General features: G+C 41.9%; 1 protein-coding gene across 1 annotated transcript in view; it reads left to right on the plus strand.

Annotated features, from left to right (window-relative positions):
- LOC124136622 (V-type proton ATPase subunit B) overlaps positions 1 to 15,623 on the plus strand; it is a 29,547-nt gene extending 13,924 nt beyond the window's left edge. Inside the window, exons 3-14 of the mRNA XM_046502601.2 lie at positions 707 to 805; positions 4,961 to 5,054; positions 5,518 to 5,595; positions 5,999 to 6,138; positions 6,766 to 6,870; positions 7,361 to 7,458; positions 7,983 to 8,106; positions 8,583 to 8,733; positions 9,628 to 9,710; positions 10,135 to 10,239; positions 10,784 to 10,913; positions 11,458 to 15,623. Coding sequence (XP_046358557.1) covers positions 707 to 805; positions 4,961 to 5,054; positions 5,518 to 5,595; positions 5,999 to 6,138; positions 6,766 to 6,870; positions 7,361 to 7,458; positions 7,983 to 8,106; positions 8,583 to 8,733; positions 9,628 to 9,710; positions 10,135 to 10,239; positions 10,784 to 10,913; positions 11,458 to 11,633 — 1,383 coding nt within the window. The 3' untranslated portion in view covers positions 11,634 to 15,623. The remainder of the gene's footprint in view (positions 1 to 706; positions 806 to 4,960; positions 5,055 to 5,517; positions 5,596 to 5,998; positions 6,139 to 6,765; positions 6,871 to 7,360; positions 7,459 to 7,982; positions 8,107 to 8,582; positions 8,734 to 9,627; positions 9,711 to 10,134; positions 10,240 to 10,783; positions 10,914 to 11,457) is intronic.
- The last annotated feature ends 3,934 nt before the right edge of the window (positions 15,624 to 19,557 follow it).

Here is a 19,557-nt window from a genome sequence, read left to right on the forward strand (position 1 = left end):
TTGAAAACTGAGCAAACGAACATTCCGGAATGTCTAATATATGGTTGAGATAGTGTGGCAGTGCTTTCCACGTACTGTGTAACGCCTCCTCCGTTCAAATGTTTATCCCATGGAAGCGAGAGATAGACAATTATTTTGATGGAATCAGTCGTAAGGGATGTAACTGTTGTTCGGAATACCCCGTGTTAACGGTTGCATGATTAGAAAAAACATTCCGACTGTCACTTTCATGATCTGGTAAGCGACGCTTTGATTGGTCGGATGAAAGGTCGTTCTGACATGACCCCTAATGGGATGTCCTCAGATCTTTGTTTAGTGATAGCGAGAACTAAGATCTGATTTTAATAAGATTGCACTTAATACATGGAATAAGTAAGCATTGTAGTCAAGCTGTCTTTATCATAACACGAAATTTAAAAAGTTAAAATTATAAGGGGTCTCAAGAATGCCTAGATTCAGACATTATAGGAGTGGACACCAAGGTCCCCATCTTTAATTTCGAACTCTGGATGAAGTAGTGAAAGTTGTCTGACTTGGCTGATAGCTGGTCAATATCATCACTCCCATCACTAGAGCCAGGATAAGTTTCATGTTTCAGTGACTGGTTTATCTGGTTCAGAATCAATTATTTACAGTTGCTGACCGCAGTGAAAACATGTTAAGCAACATTATTTCATTCATTCATGTTGTGGTCTTGTACTTTCAGTTCCCCAAATTTGCCGAGATCGTCAAGTTGACGCTGGCCGATGGCAGTCAGAGAAGTGGACAGGTGCTGGAAGTCAGCGGGTCAAAGGCTGTTGTGCAGGTCAGTACCGGTCAGTCACATGACCCGATGTTCCGTTGATACAATAGGGCGATGGGAAAGTGCCGGTTGTGTCCAGAGTCTGAGGATCACCTGGAGATGGGTCATGTCCCATGTTGGAGGATCACCATTAGATGGGTCATGTCCCAAGTCGGAGGATCACCATTAGATGGGTCGTGTCCCAAGTCAGAGGATCACCATTAGATGGGTCATGTCCCAAGTCGGAGGATCACCATTAGATGGGTCGTTTCCCAAGTCAGAGGATCACCATTAGATGGGTCATGTCCCATGTTGGAGGATCACCATTAGATGGGTCATGTCCCAAGTCGGAGGATCATCATTAGATGGGTCATGTCCTAAGTCGGAGGATCAGCATTAGATGGGTCGTGTCCCAAGTCAGAGGATCACCATTAGATGGGTCGTATCCCTAGTCTGAGGATCATCATTAGATGGGTCGTGTCACGAGTCGGAGGATCACCATCAGATGGGTCATGTCCCATACAGCAGGATCACCATTAGATGGGCCCTGTCCCATATCTGAGGGTCACCATTAGATGGGGAGTGTCCCCAGTTGGAGGATCACCATTAGATGGGTCATGTCCCATAAAGCAGGATCACCATTAGATGGGTCGTGTCCCGAGTTGGAGGATCACCATTAGACACATGCAGGATACAATAACAGAATTGATAGCCTGGGTGGTATATGTTACAGGAGAAACTTGTTAACTTACATAACTGCAGGGAGCAATTTGCATTTCTTTTCAAAATATGTGGGGAATTCAAGGCAGAAAAGGTCCCTGCATTCAGGCCACAAACAGCTGGTACAGCTGTCTACCATATAAACAACTCACCAACATTTCCTGTTTCTTGTTAGTCGCTGGATTTTGTGTGATATGGAAAAGTTCAAATATACATTGACGACTGTGATGACGGAATGCAAAGAGAGTGACAACTCTTCTCAGCCAGGAAACTTTCCAAAATATTCAAAATCTTTCTCATTGGTTTATTTAAGACTTTAACATTTTCAGTATTTTTTTCAATAATAACATAAAAAGTGATTTGCACACGCGTATCAGATTTTCTGAAAATGTACAAACTGTTTTTTACATTGACATTCCTGCCAAAACATTGAAGAAATTCTTATGAATAAATATGTCAACAGTAATAACAGAAACTGCCTTTTTTAATCATTAACTCAAAAACACAGAAGACAACATTCCGATGTCAGGGACATCTCTCAGCTCAATAAAGCAACACATCAGCCAATTAGGAATCACTTGACGACCCATGACGATCCAGGGTAGAATAGGTCTTCAGCAACCCATGCTTGCCGTAAAAGGCGACTATGCTTGTCGTAAGAGGCAACTAATGGGATTGGGTGGTCAGGCTCGTTGACTTGGTTGATGCATGTCATCGTATCCTAATTGCGTGGATCGATGATCATGATGTCAATCACTGGATTGTCTGGTCCAGACTTAATTATTCACAGACCGCCGTCATATAGCTGGAATATTGCTGAGTGCTGCTTTAAACAACAAATAAACAAAACAAAACAAACAAACACTTGTCCATTCGTGGGCATGGCCTCAATGTTGTTTTTTGGTTTACAGAAACTTAACCGTAAGAAAAAATTGCATGGTTAGCCATGGAATCACTTGCAATATACTTAATAAGCAGTAAACCTTTAACATGTTTAAATAATGCATACTTTACTGGCAAATAACCATGTTACGGTACAGAAATACATCTATAAGAATGTCAAAAATGTTGTAAAAATCCAAAAATTTAAACAAATAAATACGATTGTAGCGTGCTTTGTGTGGTGTGCCCTCTGCTCAATAGTGTGTTAACATCCTTGATCTCAGCGATGAAGGGATGTTCTATGTTGTTTGTGGTCCTGATGTTGACGAAACCTGACAAGTTCACTTTTGACCCTATTATCAGTCAAGTGGGCGACCCAGTTTTAAGTCACTTGCGAGGTCGGAGGTCACATAACACTGCTCACACACAACATGACGAGCACAGGTCACATCGTCACATGTGTTCAGGTGGAGATCAGGTGGATCAGTATCAATCAGCCAGATCAGCATACATGTGATCATACAATAAGGTGTTACAAATATCTTGTAAAGCGCTGTTATCACATATCAGGATATGTTGAAGTGCAGCTATTACATTTGTTAAAGTAAAGTTATGAGATGTGCTACGGTCCAGTTAATATGTTAAAGTGCAGTTAGACGCCCATTTCTGGTGTCCCCCGCCGTGATATTGCTGGAATATTGCTAAAAGCGGAGTAAAACCATACTCACTGACTCACTAAAGTGCAGTTAATGTGCAGTTATTGCATATGTTAAGGTACAGTTATTAGGTAAAAGGCGACTATGCTTGTCGTAAGAGGCAACTAAAGGGATCCGGTGGTCAGGTTCGCTGACTTGGCTGATGCAAGTCATTGTATCCCAATTGCGTGGATCAATGCTTATGATGTCAATCACTGGATTATTTACAGACTGCCATCATATAGCTGGAATAATGCTGAGCGCGGCGTTAAATAAACGAACAAAAAGATATGTTAAGGTGCAGTTTAGATGTTAAGGTGCAGTTATTACATATGTTAATATCTTTAAGTTGTTACATATGTTAGGTAAAGTGCTGTTATCACATATCATGATATGACCAAGTAGAGTTATTACATATGTTAAAGTAAAGTTATCAGATATGTTAACATGGTTAAGGCCCAGTTAATGTTATGGTGCAGTTATGATGTTAAATTGCAGTTAATGTGCAGTTGTTACATATTTTAAAGCAGGAGTTACTATGTTAAAGTACAGTTATTACATATGTTCAAGTGCAGATATTGCACATGCTAACATGCAAAAATTTGATAAATGTGAAGGTTTGGACTGGTACACGTTTCAGTAAAACAGTTGCTGAAGTAGTGATTAGAGAGTTTAGTGTGAGCTGTGGACACTTTAATATGCAACAGTTTCTTAGACATTTCAGCTCTTTCACATTGTTCTCAAATTCAACAGCAGCACCATTGATTTGGTAGTTTTACAGTTTCTCTTTGCTGTAGGTTTCAGAAACAGTAGAATGAATTAGCACCCAGTCTTCTGTCTTGACCTGAATGCCACCTTTAGACCCCTATAGTTGTAGAAGATTGGTTTGTGTATCATGTTCACATAGTCATTGTCATGACAACCTGGCTGTACTCACACTCCAGATAAGTCACATGATCACATAGGAAGTCATCCCTTGTATTACTGCAGATCTGGGGGCGGTCGGGTAGTGGTTAAAGCATTCGCTCGTCAAGCCGAAAACCCGGGTTCGATTCCCGACATGGGTACAATGTGTGAAGCCCATTTCTGGTGTCCCCCGCCGTGATATTGCTGGAATATTTCTAAAAGCGGCTTAAAACCATACTCACTCACTCACTCATACTGCAGATCAGTGACGTATTACCTTATTTGTGTAACAATACTACATGGCCGTTGTGTTGTTCCTGTAATGAGACATCCAAGATGACACAGTAGACCTCACTGTCAGAAGCAGGTGCTCCACGCATGACAGAGGATGCCCAGGGTTAGGACACGAGATAGACACACACACATTACTCCCATGTGTGCATTTAACCTCTCACAATGTGGAGGATGACTGTCCGAATCGTTTAAGTGCTGTAACTTCCTGTGCACAGTTGCCTCCCTTGGGCCTTTCAGAAACCAAGGGTAATGGGTTCGAAACCAGGTTGTCCTGATTATGTTTCTAGGCTTGTCAGCACCATACCCATGCTTGTGGGTTTCATCGAAGTGGTAAACATCAAAGACCTGCATCACTTTCCTCCCTCATCCGGCTGACAGGCTGTGATGTAACCTGCATACGGTACAAAGTGGCAATAAACCAACTCGATCGATCACTCACTCACTCACTCACTCACTCACTCATGATATGATTGAAAACTGTTAAAAAAAACAGGTCACACACACACAAGTGACATATCTTCCTATGACTGACATGGGTTGACTAGAAGCATAGTGCTAACTGTGGGTGTTAACATTGACAAAGGTCATGAACATTGAACAGTGGTGGTGTCCACTTGGATTGATACTATCTAATACTGTTTTTATCACTCTTTCACCCTTGCTGGTTCTTCTGTTGGTGTAGGTGTTCGAGGGCACATCAGGTATTGATGCCAAGCACACAACATGCGAGTTCACTGGCGACATCCTGAGGATGCCGGTGTCGGAGGACATGTTGGGTATGTATTACCATCATCATGATTGTAGAAAGTTGTTCCGAACCATCTGGTGCTGTGACGATGAGCAGTACTTGGCTGCACATCACATGTTACATGCTCATCATCTGTAGATGATGCTTTTCATGAATCAGATTTGAAGAATTATGTAAGCACATCTCAGGCCTCTTAAACGTCCTAAATTACTTGTTTGCCAAAGTGATGAGTTGGCAGTCATGCTTGTACAAATATGAAGTCCACATTGTATGTGTTGCATCCTCATCAGTTTTTACCTTGTGTTGACCAGGCAGTAATTTACCTGTAACTGAAGTTATCACTCATTGTGGCGTCAATATATTTTCAGGTTTCAGAGAAAAGTTATTGTGGCAGTTTTTATGCTCAGATAATCATTTTATGGCGGCCATTTTACTTAATATGAAAGGACACATCTCACAGGTAACACTTCCATACTTACTTGTTTTCCCAGGGAGAGTGTTCAATGGATCTGGCAAGCCCATCGACAACGGTCCTCCCGTCCTGGCAGAGGACTTCTTGGATATTCAAGGTGAGCAGCCAGTTGTCAACCGTCAACCCTGGCCAGGGTTAATGGAGGCCACGTAGTAGCATCATGTTTTGCCTCTGTATCTTTGAGACATGTCATTACTGTACCCATGATATTCCTGTGTAAAATTTTCTTCAACCAGAATTGTTGAATTACCTCGCTCATTGAAATACAAACCATTGGAAATTAGGTCGCAGTGGCCTAAATACTTTGCTCAGTTGTTTCAGCTATATAAAGCAGGCATAATTTCCTTTCCTGGTGATACATAGCTTAAAACTGCTGACATGACAAAAGTTCAGATCCATTCCTGGTGAAATAACAGAGTGATATCGAACAAGTGAAGCATGCAGTTAACAAGTGTGTTAAGATAAATGCGTTCTACACACACTTAACTCCTGAACGGCAGGTCAGCCCATCAACCCCTGGTCCCGAATCTACCCCGAGGAGATGATCCAGACTGGCATCTCCGCTATCGACACAATGAACAGTATTGCCCGTGGCCAGAAGATCCCCATCTTCTCCGCCGCCGGTCTGCCACACAATGAAGTGAGTACACTGTCGGGGCTTGCTGCGTAGCCCAGTGGCTCAAGTGTTAGCCCATGCCCAACACTCAGGTTTGATTCCCCACATGGATGCTAAGGGTAAAACATTACAAGGTCACAATACAATATGTGTCATGATACATAGGTCATGATACGATACGTATCATGATACATAGGTCATTATAAAATATGTATCACATGGAAACTTCTTACTATTAATATTTCAGAGCGGGTTCAAAAGGAAAAGCTAGCTGTAGATACATGTTCATAGCGTTTATTTTTAATAGTGAACTTGAACGCTATTTACAACACATTTTGCGATATTTGACTGACAAAAATGCTGGGTGTCACTAAATGCTCATGATGTCAATCTCTGGATTGTCTGATCCAGACTGTTTTCTACAGACAACCATCTTATAGCTGGAATATTGCTGAGTGCAGCATTAAACAACAAACAAACAGTTAAGAAAGTATGAAAAGGATTTATAGGTTTCTAGATTCTGATGCTGTAACAGAAAAGCTCTATGTTATCATGAACTCTATTCCCTGCAAACACTACCTCATTGCTCCAGTAATCAGATGCTAACAGTAACCATAGTAACAACCCACTTAATGTGACTCTTGTGTTCAGATTGCTGCCCAGATCTGTCGCCAGGGCGGCCTTGTCAAGGTGCCAGGGAAGAGTGTGCTCGACGACCATGATGACAACTTCGCCATTGTGTTTGCTGCCATGGGTGTAAGTAGGCACAGGAGGGTTATCATCATGACCATGCTTCATTTGTCAATAACCTTATGTTAACCTTGTCATGTGGCAGTCATCTTAGATGAATTGATAGGCTCAGTGGAGTTACCCTGTAATGTTTTAGATTCACTGTATGCTATAGATATACTGAAACTCTTTGAAAACACATAGAGGATTTTGACTCTTGATAAGTATCAAGAGACTTGAAGATTATGTCCCGGTGAATGAGGATTCAAACTCAGACAACATTAATGCAATGTAGCATACCTTCAGGCCTCACAACATACCAATTTCTTCTTTTCTGTCAGTTTGCAGAAAATTATTTCCCAAATTCCGCTTAGCGTTTTCATAGTATGTCAGTACATATTGAACTCCTTCTGTATGGAATTTGGTAGGCATGTCTTAGAATAGTATATAAACTTCTCAAGTGCGATTGTTACATGCATCAACAGTTCTGTAAGAACTCTCCTTGTTCTGTCTGTAGGTCAACAGAGAGACTGCGAGATTCTTCAAACACGACTTTGAGGAGAACGGTTCCATGGAGAATGTTTGCTTGTTCTTGAACTTAGCTAACGATCCTACGTGAGTTCTTTACCTAATGCTACCTTCACACAGCAGTAGTTCAGTAGAGAGTTGCTGGACATATTCTTTTAGTTTCTGGGGTGATGAGGTAGAGTGGTTAAAGAGTTCGCTCATCTACCGAAGGCCCAGGTTCGATTCCCCACATGGGCACAATGTATGAAGCCTATTTCAGGTGTCCCCTGCCGTGATATTGCTGGAACAATGTTAAAAGCGGCGTAAAAACAAACTCACTCACTCACTTTTAGTTTCTCAATAAGCATGATAAGAATGGTATTAACTATTCACATAGCTGTTTACAGCGATATAGTGCCCTGGCTTTGTTCTGTTCACGATTGAATGTATAATCATCACCTGCAGAAATCAGGACTTGATAATGACCAGTGGCTAGTGGGAATAGTCAAAGATGGTTGCAGACTGAGATGTCCTGTGTCTAGACTGGGCTGCCTGACCCATTATTATTTTCCATCCGATTTGAATGCATATGTTTCAGCAAAATCATAATGACATTATTTTCTTGTGTCCAGGATCGAGCGTATCATCACGCCCCGTATCGCTCTGACCGTGGCCGAGTTCCTGGCGTACCAGTGTGAGAAGCATGTGCTGGTCATCCTCACTGACATGAGTTCATACGCCGAGGCTTTGAGAGAGGTCAGTACAAGACTTGGCCATGGTGTAACACTTGTCTGCATGCTGCTTGCGGATTTCGAATTAGAATTGATGCCCAGCTGGTTGTAATGAATCTGATGGACTTAATGGATTTCATGTCATCGTGACTGAGTGGAAGGTGCTCATGTTATCAATCACTGGTCCAGATTTGATCTTTTACAGAATATAGCTTCAATATTGACGAGTTCAGCTTTAAAGAACTAACAAAAATACAAAGTTCTCTCCATGTTCATTTTTGGTGTTACATGTTCGAGACTAAAAGAAGTTGTTGTCCTTACATTGCTGAAAGACTTAAAACAACATTCACTCACTCCAGAATGTCACAGAAATCACAGTATCAATTCCCCTTTGAATGTAGGTCATGGACATTATACGGAAATATGTGAGGCGGGAACGTTTTGCAATCAATTCTTGACCATAACAACACTTTATCACTCTTTGATGTATTTGGGATGCAGGTGTCAGCAGCTAGAGAGGAGGTGCCCGGTCGTCGTGGTTTCCCTGGTTACATGTACACAGATTTAGCCACCATCTACGAGCGAGCTGGTCGTGTCGAGGGGCGGAACGGCTCCATCACACAGATCCCCATCCTCACTATGCCCAACGATGGTACGTTGTAGCCGAGTGGTGCATTGGTTAGCTAACAAAATTCAATTACCAAAACATGAAGATGAAAGTTAGAGCTTGACCCTCTGCTACTAATGGTAATTTCCACTTATCCTTCCTGGGGGGCATGGGTGGCCCAGTTGTCTAAGGCGCCGCGATTCGCTGTGCAGAGTTGCGTCCCGTGGACACGCCAGAAACCTATGATTGTGGGTTTGAATCCCGGTTCGCCCTGATTATGTTTCTAGGTTTGTCAGCACCATACCCATGCTCGTGGGTTTCACCAAAGTGATAAACGTCTGAGACCTGCATCACTTCGGGCTTTCCTCCCACATTAAGCTGACACGCCGCAATATAACTGGAATACTGTTAAAAGCGGCGTTAAACACAACTCACTCACTCATCCTTCCTGGGTCTACTGAAGTAAAATCCCTGTTTCACCCCAACAGTCATCTGTCGGCACCAAATTAGTAATGGGCTGTGAGGTAGCATAGTGGTTAAAGTGTTGCTCCTCATGTCGATGGATTGGGTTTAATTCCCCCCATGTGAAGTCCATTTCTCATGGTTCTCGTGTTCCATGATATTGCTGAAAACATTGCAAAACCAGTCTCTTTCACCAAGTTTTAGGTGTTTATGACGTCCATGCCTCGGTTTCCTTCTAATTGTGCCGGAAAAGAAAAGTGACATGACATGCTATACAGACTCACTCCCTTTGTATGTTGGGCAGATCCACCTAAATGTATTTCAAGCACTTCCCTATACACTCTGTATACAAGAACTACCCTAGCCACTGTGATCTGTTTGGGGTGCAACGTGTGTTGTGTGTGTAGTTCATGCTGTGTGGATCTGTTTGGGGTGCATCGTGTGTTGTGTAGTTATGCTGTGTGGTGTCTGTTGCAGATATTACCCACCCTATCCCAGATTTGACTGGTTACATCACAGAAGGTCAGATCTACGTTGACCGACAGCTCCACAACAGACAGGTAGCCAGCATACAAATATCAATCATTATTATTCTAAATCTATCAATATTATTCAATATCAATCAATATTATTCAGTATCAATCAGTATTAGTCACTATCAATCAGTATTATTCAGTATCCATCAATATCATTCAGTATCAACCAATATCATTCAGTATCAATCAGTGTTAGTCAGTATCAATCAATATTAGTCAGGATCAATCAATATTAGTCAGTATCAATCACTGTGTTAATCAAGACAGTACTGTTAATAAAAGCATTACAATAACAATTTCCATCACCAGTTCTTCACGTTTATATACACTATGTCAAAGGATCATTTTAAATTAATACTATCAGGCAATTCTTTTGATGGTTTTTCTAGAGGTACCGATATGTTGAGAGATTGCTCCTGTGATGTGATGTTTTTTTACCTGTCTCCAGATCTATCCACCAATCAACGTGCTGCCCTCCCTGTCCAGGTTGATGAAGTCCGCTATCGGCGATGGCATGACAAGGGAAGACCACTCCGACGTTTCCAATCAGCTGGTGAGTACATGTGTACCTGTAACAAACTATGTCTGTTGGGATTCTGATGCAGAATGGATGCATAATTACCACATACCCCTCGAGATCAGTTGACAACTTATGATGTATCCTGCCTGGGAGGGAAATAAATTTCTTAATGGGAGAAGAAATCCCTTATACCCCACCATGAAGAAGACAGGCTCCACCCTGTAAATTTCTGAGCTAGAGAATAGGTCCCTTTGCTACGAGGCAAAAAGTTGCACATTGTTTAAGAGTCAATGAAAGTCATATGACACACCACAATTAAACCTAAGCACATACGAACAGCTGTTTCTTCCAGTTTTCAATTTGTTTTACATCTTCTACAATGGCAGGTTGAAACATGTCGGTAAGATAAATTTGTTGTAGCAGTATCACTCACCTTCGGCTCGTGGTATATAGCCTAATGTGGGATGCGTAAAACCACCTACGTCCCTTGTGTACTGTTAATGAAATAGTTAAATTTGCCTGTTTAAGCAAAGTAGACTTCACCAGTCCAACCAGTAAATCTGTGTGCCTGTTTCAGTACGCGTGCTACGCCATCGGTAAAGACGTGCAGGCAATGAAGGCCGTGGTGGGCGAGGAAGCCTTGTCCCCGGAGGATCTCCTCTATCTGGAGTTCCTCACCAAGTTCGAGAAAAACTTCATCTCACAAGGTACGTTTACAGCTTCCAAGATTCATCCTGATCATCCTTGGTTTGTCTGCTCCATTCCTGTGTGTCCCCACAGTGTTTGGAGCTGTGACCTCACACATTAGGCTGTTAAACCTCAACACGACTACAACACTGTTGATACATGTATCACCTATCACTTTGTGTAAAAGAATTATCCGTTGTATGCCAAATTCTCACTGAATATGATCCTTTGTCTGAGGTCTGAATAGCATCACTTGAAGCTAATGTAACTTTTGACAGCGACATTGAACCGAACTCACTCACTCACTCACTCACTTGAGTATGCATCACTTCAAGCTAACATAACTGTTGACAGCAACATTGAACCCATCTCACTCACTCACTCACTCACTCACTCACTCACTCACTCACTCACTCACTCACTCACTCACTCACTCACTCACTCACCTATGCAACCACCCACTCAAGTATGCTGTAAGCTAAAACGTCATTCTTCCAGACTTTCTAACTGTGTCAACTATTACTAAGTTTACACATTAATTTAACAACTTTTGTCTTCCCACAGGTCATTATGAGAACAGAACAATCTTCGAATCTCTGGATATCGGTTGGCAGTTACTGCGTATTTTCCCCAAAGAAATGCTGAAGCGTATCCCCGCGGCCACACTCGCCAAATACTACCCCAGGGACGCCTCCCGCTCACACGCTAGCGCTGCCAAGGACCAGATCACATCCTTGTAATGTCAATCATCTGTAACCATGGTAACACGACACTTCTCAGCTTGCAGTATTCCTTGCGGCAGACAGTCCAGACAGTAAACTTTAGGATGGTGTATATTAATAAAATCAAATGTTCCCTATCAAATTTGGTTTTTGTGAAACTCACTCTTCAAAATGTTATGGACCCAACTATTGTTTTTTTTGTCAAATTAATATTTGATATTAGATGACACCATTCAAAGTGAAATATCTGTTGTTTTGTTCAAAGCTGAGCTGTTCAAACAAAGTCTTGTGAAACCTTTGTTATTATTCTTACAAATAAATTCTTTGGAAGTTAAGTGAGTGACAGATTTCATGTTGTCCCACAGCCCTGTCAGTGTGCTGGAGATGAGAATCATAGTAATATATATGTGTGAACCCGTCTTCATGTTCCACAAGAATTGAACTACGCAATGTTTCATATATAGAATCATTTTCTCTGATGGTAGTCAATCGTTTAGAATCCAATGTGCAACATTCTAGATGATATGAGATAATCTGGAGATGGTGGATTGAATGTGAATGCAGATAGGCTGATTGACTTGATATTAATTGCTCACTGGGTTTAAAGCAACATTCAGTCACTAGAATTGTAATTTTCCCACATGAACATACCACTTGTGTTATAGAGATCTATGTTTATCAGGTTATCATCAGTGCTATTATAGTACTCAAATGATGTTAAGGACCACCCATTATTTTGTAATACTATAATAAATCTGTCATGACAGATTTACTTTAGCAATATGAAAGAATTGTTGGTCCTTGATTTCTTTTGAATAGTATATCTTAGGAATAGCGACATTTGTAACTCTTCTTTGATCAAATGATATTTATACTCTTTAAGTCCCTTCTGTGTTTGTTGTCTGTGGTTTATGATTTAATGATATATTTTGTTTTGGTTGTCAGTCTTTCAAAGTAACCAACAGAGATCGCGTTTATTCCATCATGACACTGAAATGTTAGTCATTATTAGTAATGTCTCGGAAAGTGTACTGGTAAAGTCAACGTCTTTAAGTAGAGACGAGAAGCTGTTTTTTGTGAATTATTTGTCACGAGTAAACAACATTCCATTGTTTGAAAGTGCTGTGACAGGTGTGTAGTTACCGTTATAAAATGTGTAGAGAAAGATTACCTGCTTCAAACTAACCAAGTCCACAATATCAATTCATTATATCATTCATTTAATATTTCAATTTGAAAATGTGTATCTTGATTTTGACACTAATGGGTTTGTAGTAGACTGACTGGCAATATTTCCAGAAGGTAGGGGAACCATGTATATTAACATTGTCAATACTTTGCCCTGTTTATTTGCTTGTCGACATAAGTATGTTTGATTCCAGTTGTAAATAATTCTGTCTGTAATGTGTGAGATAATTTGAATAATTTGCATTGTTTATACATCATTTCACAAAGTGAATCTGTGACTGTTTGGAGGTTTTTTTGTAATATTTTATTCTGTTCCTAAAAGCTCATTTGGATAATTGTTTTATTTATCTTTAATGTCGTTGCCTTTTTTGTGTTAAATTTTGAATATGTTTTACTGCTTCTGGAAAACTAATATCCATTGAAACATTTTAGACAATTATTTCAGTGCAAAACTATATCTTAATTTAAAATATTGTGAACTGATGAAAGGGATTTGAATCAATTTATCATTGCATACCATCATACCATGTTATGGTAGAACACCACCTAGTGAGTTAGACTTGTATTAAGGGGAGACAACACCAGATTTCACTGTGATATATGTGTTATGTAGAGACTATATATAGGCTTCTCATCAAATGGCTGTGTATTTGACTTATATGTAGATTATGTTGTTTCTGTATATAGAGAGTATTCCATCACTTGACCTACGTAGAGGATATTAGCTTGAGGCAATATTGTCACCACATACTGTAAATCTTGAAATTAACGCGAGCGTGAATTAAGTGCGAAAAATGCGAACGGCATTTGCTCGTATTATTAAACATCGCATTTATATAAAAAATAAGACATTTTGGATAGCAGAAATACCAATTTAGACATACGCTGAAAACAAACAACTATGTATTGCACACTTGTTATTGTAGCAAGTATATACTGTAAACAATGTCATTCAAACACAAATTACATCCTGGGAATTGTCACTGCTGGGGTCAAGACACTTATGTCATCACTGATCACACCTGCAAGTCCAGACAGACGTCGCTCATGCAACACGTGTCTTTGTTTTTGCGACGGCATCAAAGGCCAACACGAACCAGCGTGCATTTATTGTTTGAGCGGAAGTACTCTACTCAGCTCTAATAAGCGGTGGTATTTGGTGTGTGATTGGATTAATATAAGAATGGACTGATGTTTGAGAGGAAGGGGATGTAGCATTCATATCAAGTCGCATTTTTGTCTAGGGGCAGTGGTCGCATTCTTTTGGAGACGCAATAATTTCACGATTTACAGTATCTGTTAGGTGGTGCAGACGTAGAAATGTCAGATTATGATATTGTCACCATTAATGAAATCTTGTCACATGTGATCTGTTCATTAGCTTCAGAGACATCTATTTCTTGCTGTACCTAAATATTGACATTTCATCTAATGATTGGCCCAGGATTCAGCTCCAGCTGTTCAAGGACTTAAGATGTCGTTCAGAAGTAAAATATGTTTATTGAATTGTTTGCCAACTCATTTCAATAAAGATGATAAATCAGTTTTTGAGAGATGCCTAGTCAGCAGGATTATTGACATAGATGATGTATTGAAGAATCAAATGTTACGATTTTGTCCTAGCTGTTCTAAAACAGATGTATCAACCAGTGATGTATCTCCTTGTCACACACCAGTATATCTGTGTAGTGCTCCCTCCTCCGCACGTCCCGGTACCGCTCCTACTTCCACACGTCCCAGCGTGCACTGATGGCATTAGTTCATTGATGTCTTGTCCAGGGGTGGGTCCAGGTACAGTGAAAACTGAGCAGGGCCCCGTGCCACAGAGAGATCTTATCACCACGACTGTAACGACTCTCACAAGTGCTGAGATCGCTTTGTAGAACAGGCCCTAGAGAGTGTTGACCTGGGAGTGTACTGACCAGAGAGGTTGTCGATCTTCAAGCCTGTTCCAGTATTGGACATTGGGTGGTTGTTTCATAAGGGTTCCTACCCCAACACATGCGTGTCAGATACATGAGATCATCAGTATGGGAAGGTGGAAAACCATCAGACAAGGCCTCGGTGCCAGAAAGATACAACCAGTGACTGATACAGGATTTTGTAAGCCTGGATGGGGGCGGTCATGTACCCTAGTGGTTAAAGTGTTTGCTCATCACGCCAAAGACCCTTGTAAGATTCTCAACGTGGGTACAATGTGTGAAGCCCATTCTGGTGTTCCCCGCCGTGATATTGCTGGAATATTGCTAAAAGTGTTGAAAACCAAACTCACTCACTGTAGCCAAGGATGTCATGCAAACCACTGGTCCATTATATGCTGAATAGTGAAAATTTAGACAGACAAGTGAAAATATGTATGGGCAAGTGAGAATTTAGACAGATTAGTTGTTTGCTCCCAAACGTATACCACTTGTCTGAGATGAGTCCTGGACTAGTTGGATGTGACCAATGGTTCCTACCCTTGGGGCCTCACACAACCAAAGTCAGGTGTGATCAGAACAGGGGATCCGACGCAGGTACATACTTCCTGCATCCCCCTGACGTGGCCATTTTGGGGTCGTGTAAAGATGATCATGCGGACCGGGAATCTAACCTATACTGGGAGTTTGTGTCTTTAGGCCCATTACGGAAGTGTCTTCACTGAAACATGTTTTGGTACTTTTATGGTCGCAGGATGGACATGTGTAGTCCTGTCACGGGTAGCAGGTAGATACCCTGTTGGGTGAGGTAGACCAGGTAATCAGAATGTGTATATTTGTATCAGCTCTGTCTGTCAGTTCATTGTACACTGGAGTACTTCAATAAAGCAGTGCAACCACACCTTGCTTGTTGTGATCAATAACAGGAGTATGTTCCCGTGGGTTTCTTCATAGTGGTGAACGGCTTGGTCCTTCGTTACTCTGGGCTCCCTACCCACATTAATCTGACTCGGTCATTTGATTGTTTGATTGTTTGTTTGTTTGTTGTTTAATGCCACGCCTAGCAATATTCCAGCTATGTGACATCAGCCTTTAAATAATCAAGTCTGGACCAGTAAATCCAGTAATTCACATTGTGAACACTCCAATGACACGCACTCAATCATGTCGCCAAGTCTGAGCAACCCAGTCAAATGGATCGGCTCTACCAACCAACATGATTTGCTGGGGACCTTTCGAACATGGAATCCACAAACAACAATTCATCTGAAATACATAGTGATGTAAAATCAAAATTCTCTCACTCGATAATATCAGAAAGGAGTGTGATTATGTCCCTATCCCTATGAAAAACAGGCCCAGTCCACATTCTGTGGTGATTCCAGGTTAGAATGTGTCCCCAGAAATATATCACCCTGTGGGAATCCCGAGTTTGAATAGGTCCCCAGTAATGCTTGTCGTTATTGGCAACTGAATGGTTAAGATTTAGTGACTTGGCTGATTGCGTATCCTTGTGCCCTACTCACACCTATGGTTGCTCACAATATCAATCACTGGATCGCCTGGTTCAGACCCGATTGTTCACTGGGTGGGTTGTATAGCTGGAATATAGTGGGTGAAGCATTAGTAAGTGAGTATGGTTTTACGCCGCTTTTAGCAGTATTCCAGCAATATCATGGTGGCTTCACACATTGTACCCATGTGGGGAATGAAACCTGGCCTTCGATGTGACCAGCCACCGCTTTAACAACTAGGCTACCCCACCACCGGAGTGAAGCATTTAAGAGGCAAACACAAGTATGAATAGTGCTACATGGATGACGTCATAAAAAAACCTTCTGTGCCCAACCTTTCAAATTAAAGGTAAAAAAAACAATATCCTAAAACATGAGGATCGGGAGGTGTGAGCTTTCTGACTGGACCAACTTCATGACCAAGTAGATTTTACGTTTCTGCAACCAACAACTGATTTTCCTGACCAATACTCCATAATGTGCAGGCTGTTATGTCACAGTTGGAATAGTGCCGGCTGCCATCAAAGGCAATTTAGGTGGCCAGCTCCGTCGGTCGTTGTAACTTCAGTTGAAGACCACCGTGGAAGACCTCGCTCTCAGCAGATTGTCAACATACCTCGACGTAGCCGTCAGCCACAGGATCCGCGGTCCCAGTTCCACATGGCGACCTTACAATTAGCGCTATGACTGAGTATGTTCAGTACGGGAGTTAAACAGTCCTAGAACTGACATATACTCAAAAACAAAAGTTCCTGTGACGCCAATATTTTAGTGTATTTTTCAAACAAGTAAAGTTTGGTTTTCAATATTGTAGTACATGTATGGGAATCAAGTCACAAAAACGCAACTGCTACAGAAAAGCTTGCATTCCATGCAAAAGTTGACTTTTATGCAAGCCCCATGCATTTCACTACCCAAGAATGGGTGATCATGCTGACAACAACCACTCAGATGTTGCAAGACAATTTAACGTCCACAGAAACACCATTTGGTGTTTATGGCAACGTTGGCAACAGATGAATGCAGTCACAGACCATCCTTGGAGTGGCAGGCCACGCATAAACCAATAGTCGACAAGACAACTGGATTTGAACAACACACCTACAAAATCGATTCCAGACAGCAACAGTGACAAGAAGCATCCCTTGCCTTCGATGAATATCATCACAAACCGTACGTCGTCGCCTCAGATGTGCAGGGATTGTCGCCAGAAGACCCGCCAGATGTCCCATTTTGACAGGAAACCACCTTCATGAACGTCTACAGTGGTGCAGACAGCACCTACGCTGGACGGCCATGCAGTGGGGACAAGTTCTATTCACCGACGAGTCTCGTTTTCACCTCAGCCACACCGATGGACGGATTCGAGTGTACCGACGTCGAGGTGAACGTTACGTCAATCATTGTGTCATGGAAGAAGATCTGTTCGGATCACCAATCGAGCACATTAGACAGGCAGCCCAGAGCACTTCCGTCAAACGGACAAGGTACCAATATCCGAACACAGGAACATTTACTGTGTAACCCAACATATTCATATATGGATGTCTGCCGGGGAGCCCCTGCTGCGTGTGGCCCCTGGCCCCCCAAAAGAAGGGGCCATTCAAGGACTGGATCAAACATTGGAGGTACCACATGAAAGTAAGTGTAAATGAACTGGTACATCTCACAGGGTACAGAATGGGCCACGCCAGACAAAGTCTTCCTCTGCAAAAGGCCTGCCAGACACCCCCAAAGAGGGTCCCAAAATTTGGGCTGGGTTAAACATTGGAGGTACCACATGAAATCAACATAAAATGAACTATTTCACTCTACTAAGAATAAAAAACCCATTGCCAGACAAATCGTCTGCTGCATAAGGCCCGCCAGACACCCCCAAATGTTGACCCTTAATGCACTCAGTGGACACTCTGGTAAAATTTGACCAGAGTATACATTCAAAGTACCAGATGAAAGTAAGTTTAGATCAACAGGTACATGTTACTGAGTACAACACGGCCCATACCTGACAAATTGTCCTCTGCATAAGGTCCGCCAGACCCCCCAGTGAGGGTCCCAAAATTTGGGCTGGGTTTAACATTGGAGGTACCACACTGGGGTGTCGCGCCTTCAGATTATAACAATTGCAATACAAACCAGTGGGGTCCAAGAAACAGGTTCTCATGACCTGCAAGTATGATCATGTTAATTCTAGTTCAAGTGGGAAATCACGCCATTAAGATAATTACAATGCCAAGACAAACCAGGATAGTAGTATATAGTGAGGGCGCAGACGCTCCTTTTGGTGGAGGGAAAAGTGGAGGGAGCCTGAAAGGGTCCCCCAGCATATCGGAGCAAGCGCAAGGGACAGCGCGTCACAGGTTTGGGGGAATGAAAGGTGTGTGTGTTTATAAGACAGAAAAGAATTCGTAAGTCAACAAAAGTAAAGGGTATTCAATAGAGCTATGTGTATGGCGTGCTGCCCTGAATAGACAAGCAACCCAGTTTGAATTGAGCGCGCTTGACAACTCACGTGACCACGTCGTTTCAAATTGTTTATTACACAATCAGCAAGCTAGCAGTGTCGTTTAATTACATTTAGCGCGCAAGAACAAGGTAGTCACGTCACCCTGCATTGACTATAACGCTGAAGGCAGCCGGATTTCGAATCACCCGCGCTGCGTACTATTGTGAACCATTTGTATAGAGGGCGTTCACTTATTCAACCCTGTCCCGACTTGCATAGTTGATGTTTCAATGCTAGCTTTTCCATTTAACGCAATGATAAATAAACCGTGCGGTTTGAGTTTTAACCGTGTAACATGATGTAAGAGTGTCTTCCAAGAATCCCTGCACGTGTAAGACAGTATAAACTCTACAGTAGTGTAGCCCGACAAACAGTTTTACTCTCGCCAGCAAACGGATTGGACGTGAACAACATGAAGAAAGCATCAGAGATTAGACTTGACCCTAGAGATATATTTAGGAAGACTACGTTGAGAAAATCACAACAGAGAAAGAAACCACAAGCAGCCAAGAAGTCGACGCTGAAGACAAAGAAGAGACAGGTAACACCCAAAATGAAAACGATGACAACCAAACAGGGATCGAAGACAACACCCCAACCCGTGTAAATACAACATGTGTCGGAGGTGAAGGCTGTGGTGGAACGGGCAGTTGCTGCCTTGAAGCGTCAACAGAGTCAAGGGTATAAAAGAAAGCTTCATACCCTCTAATCGCACACCGTATTGGATCACCATGGGGGTTGCCAACTGTCCGGACTGTGAAAAAATGTTTTCAAGGAGAAATGTCATGTTACGACACAGGAGAAATAAACATAGC

Source organism: Haliotis rufescens, unplaced genomic scaffold (genome assembly GCF_023055435.1).
Source record: "Haliotis rufescens isolate VD_foot unplaced genomic scaffold, xgHalRufe1.0.p SCAF_12, whole genome shotgun sequence".
Classification (NCBI taxonomy): Eukaryota; Metazoa; Mollusca; class Gastropoda; order Lepetellida; family Haliotidae; genus Haliotis; species Haliotis rufescens.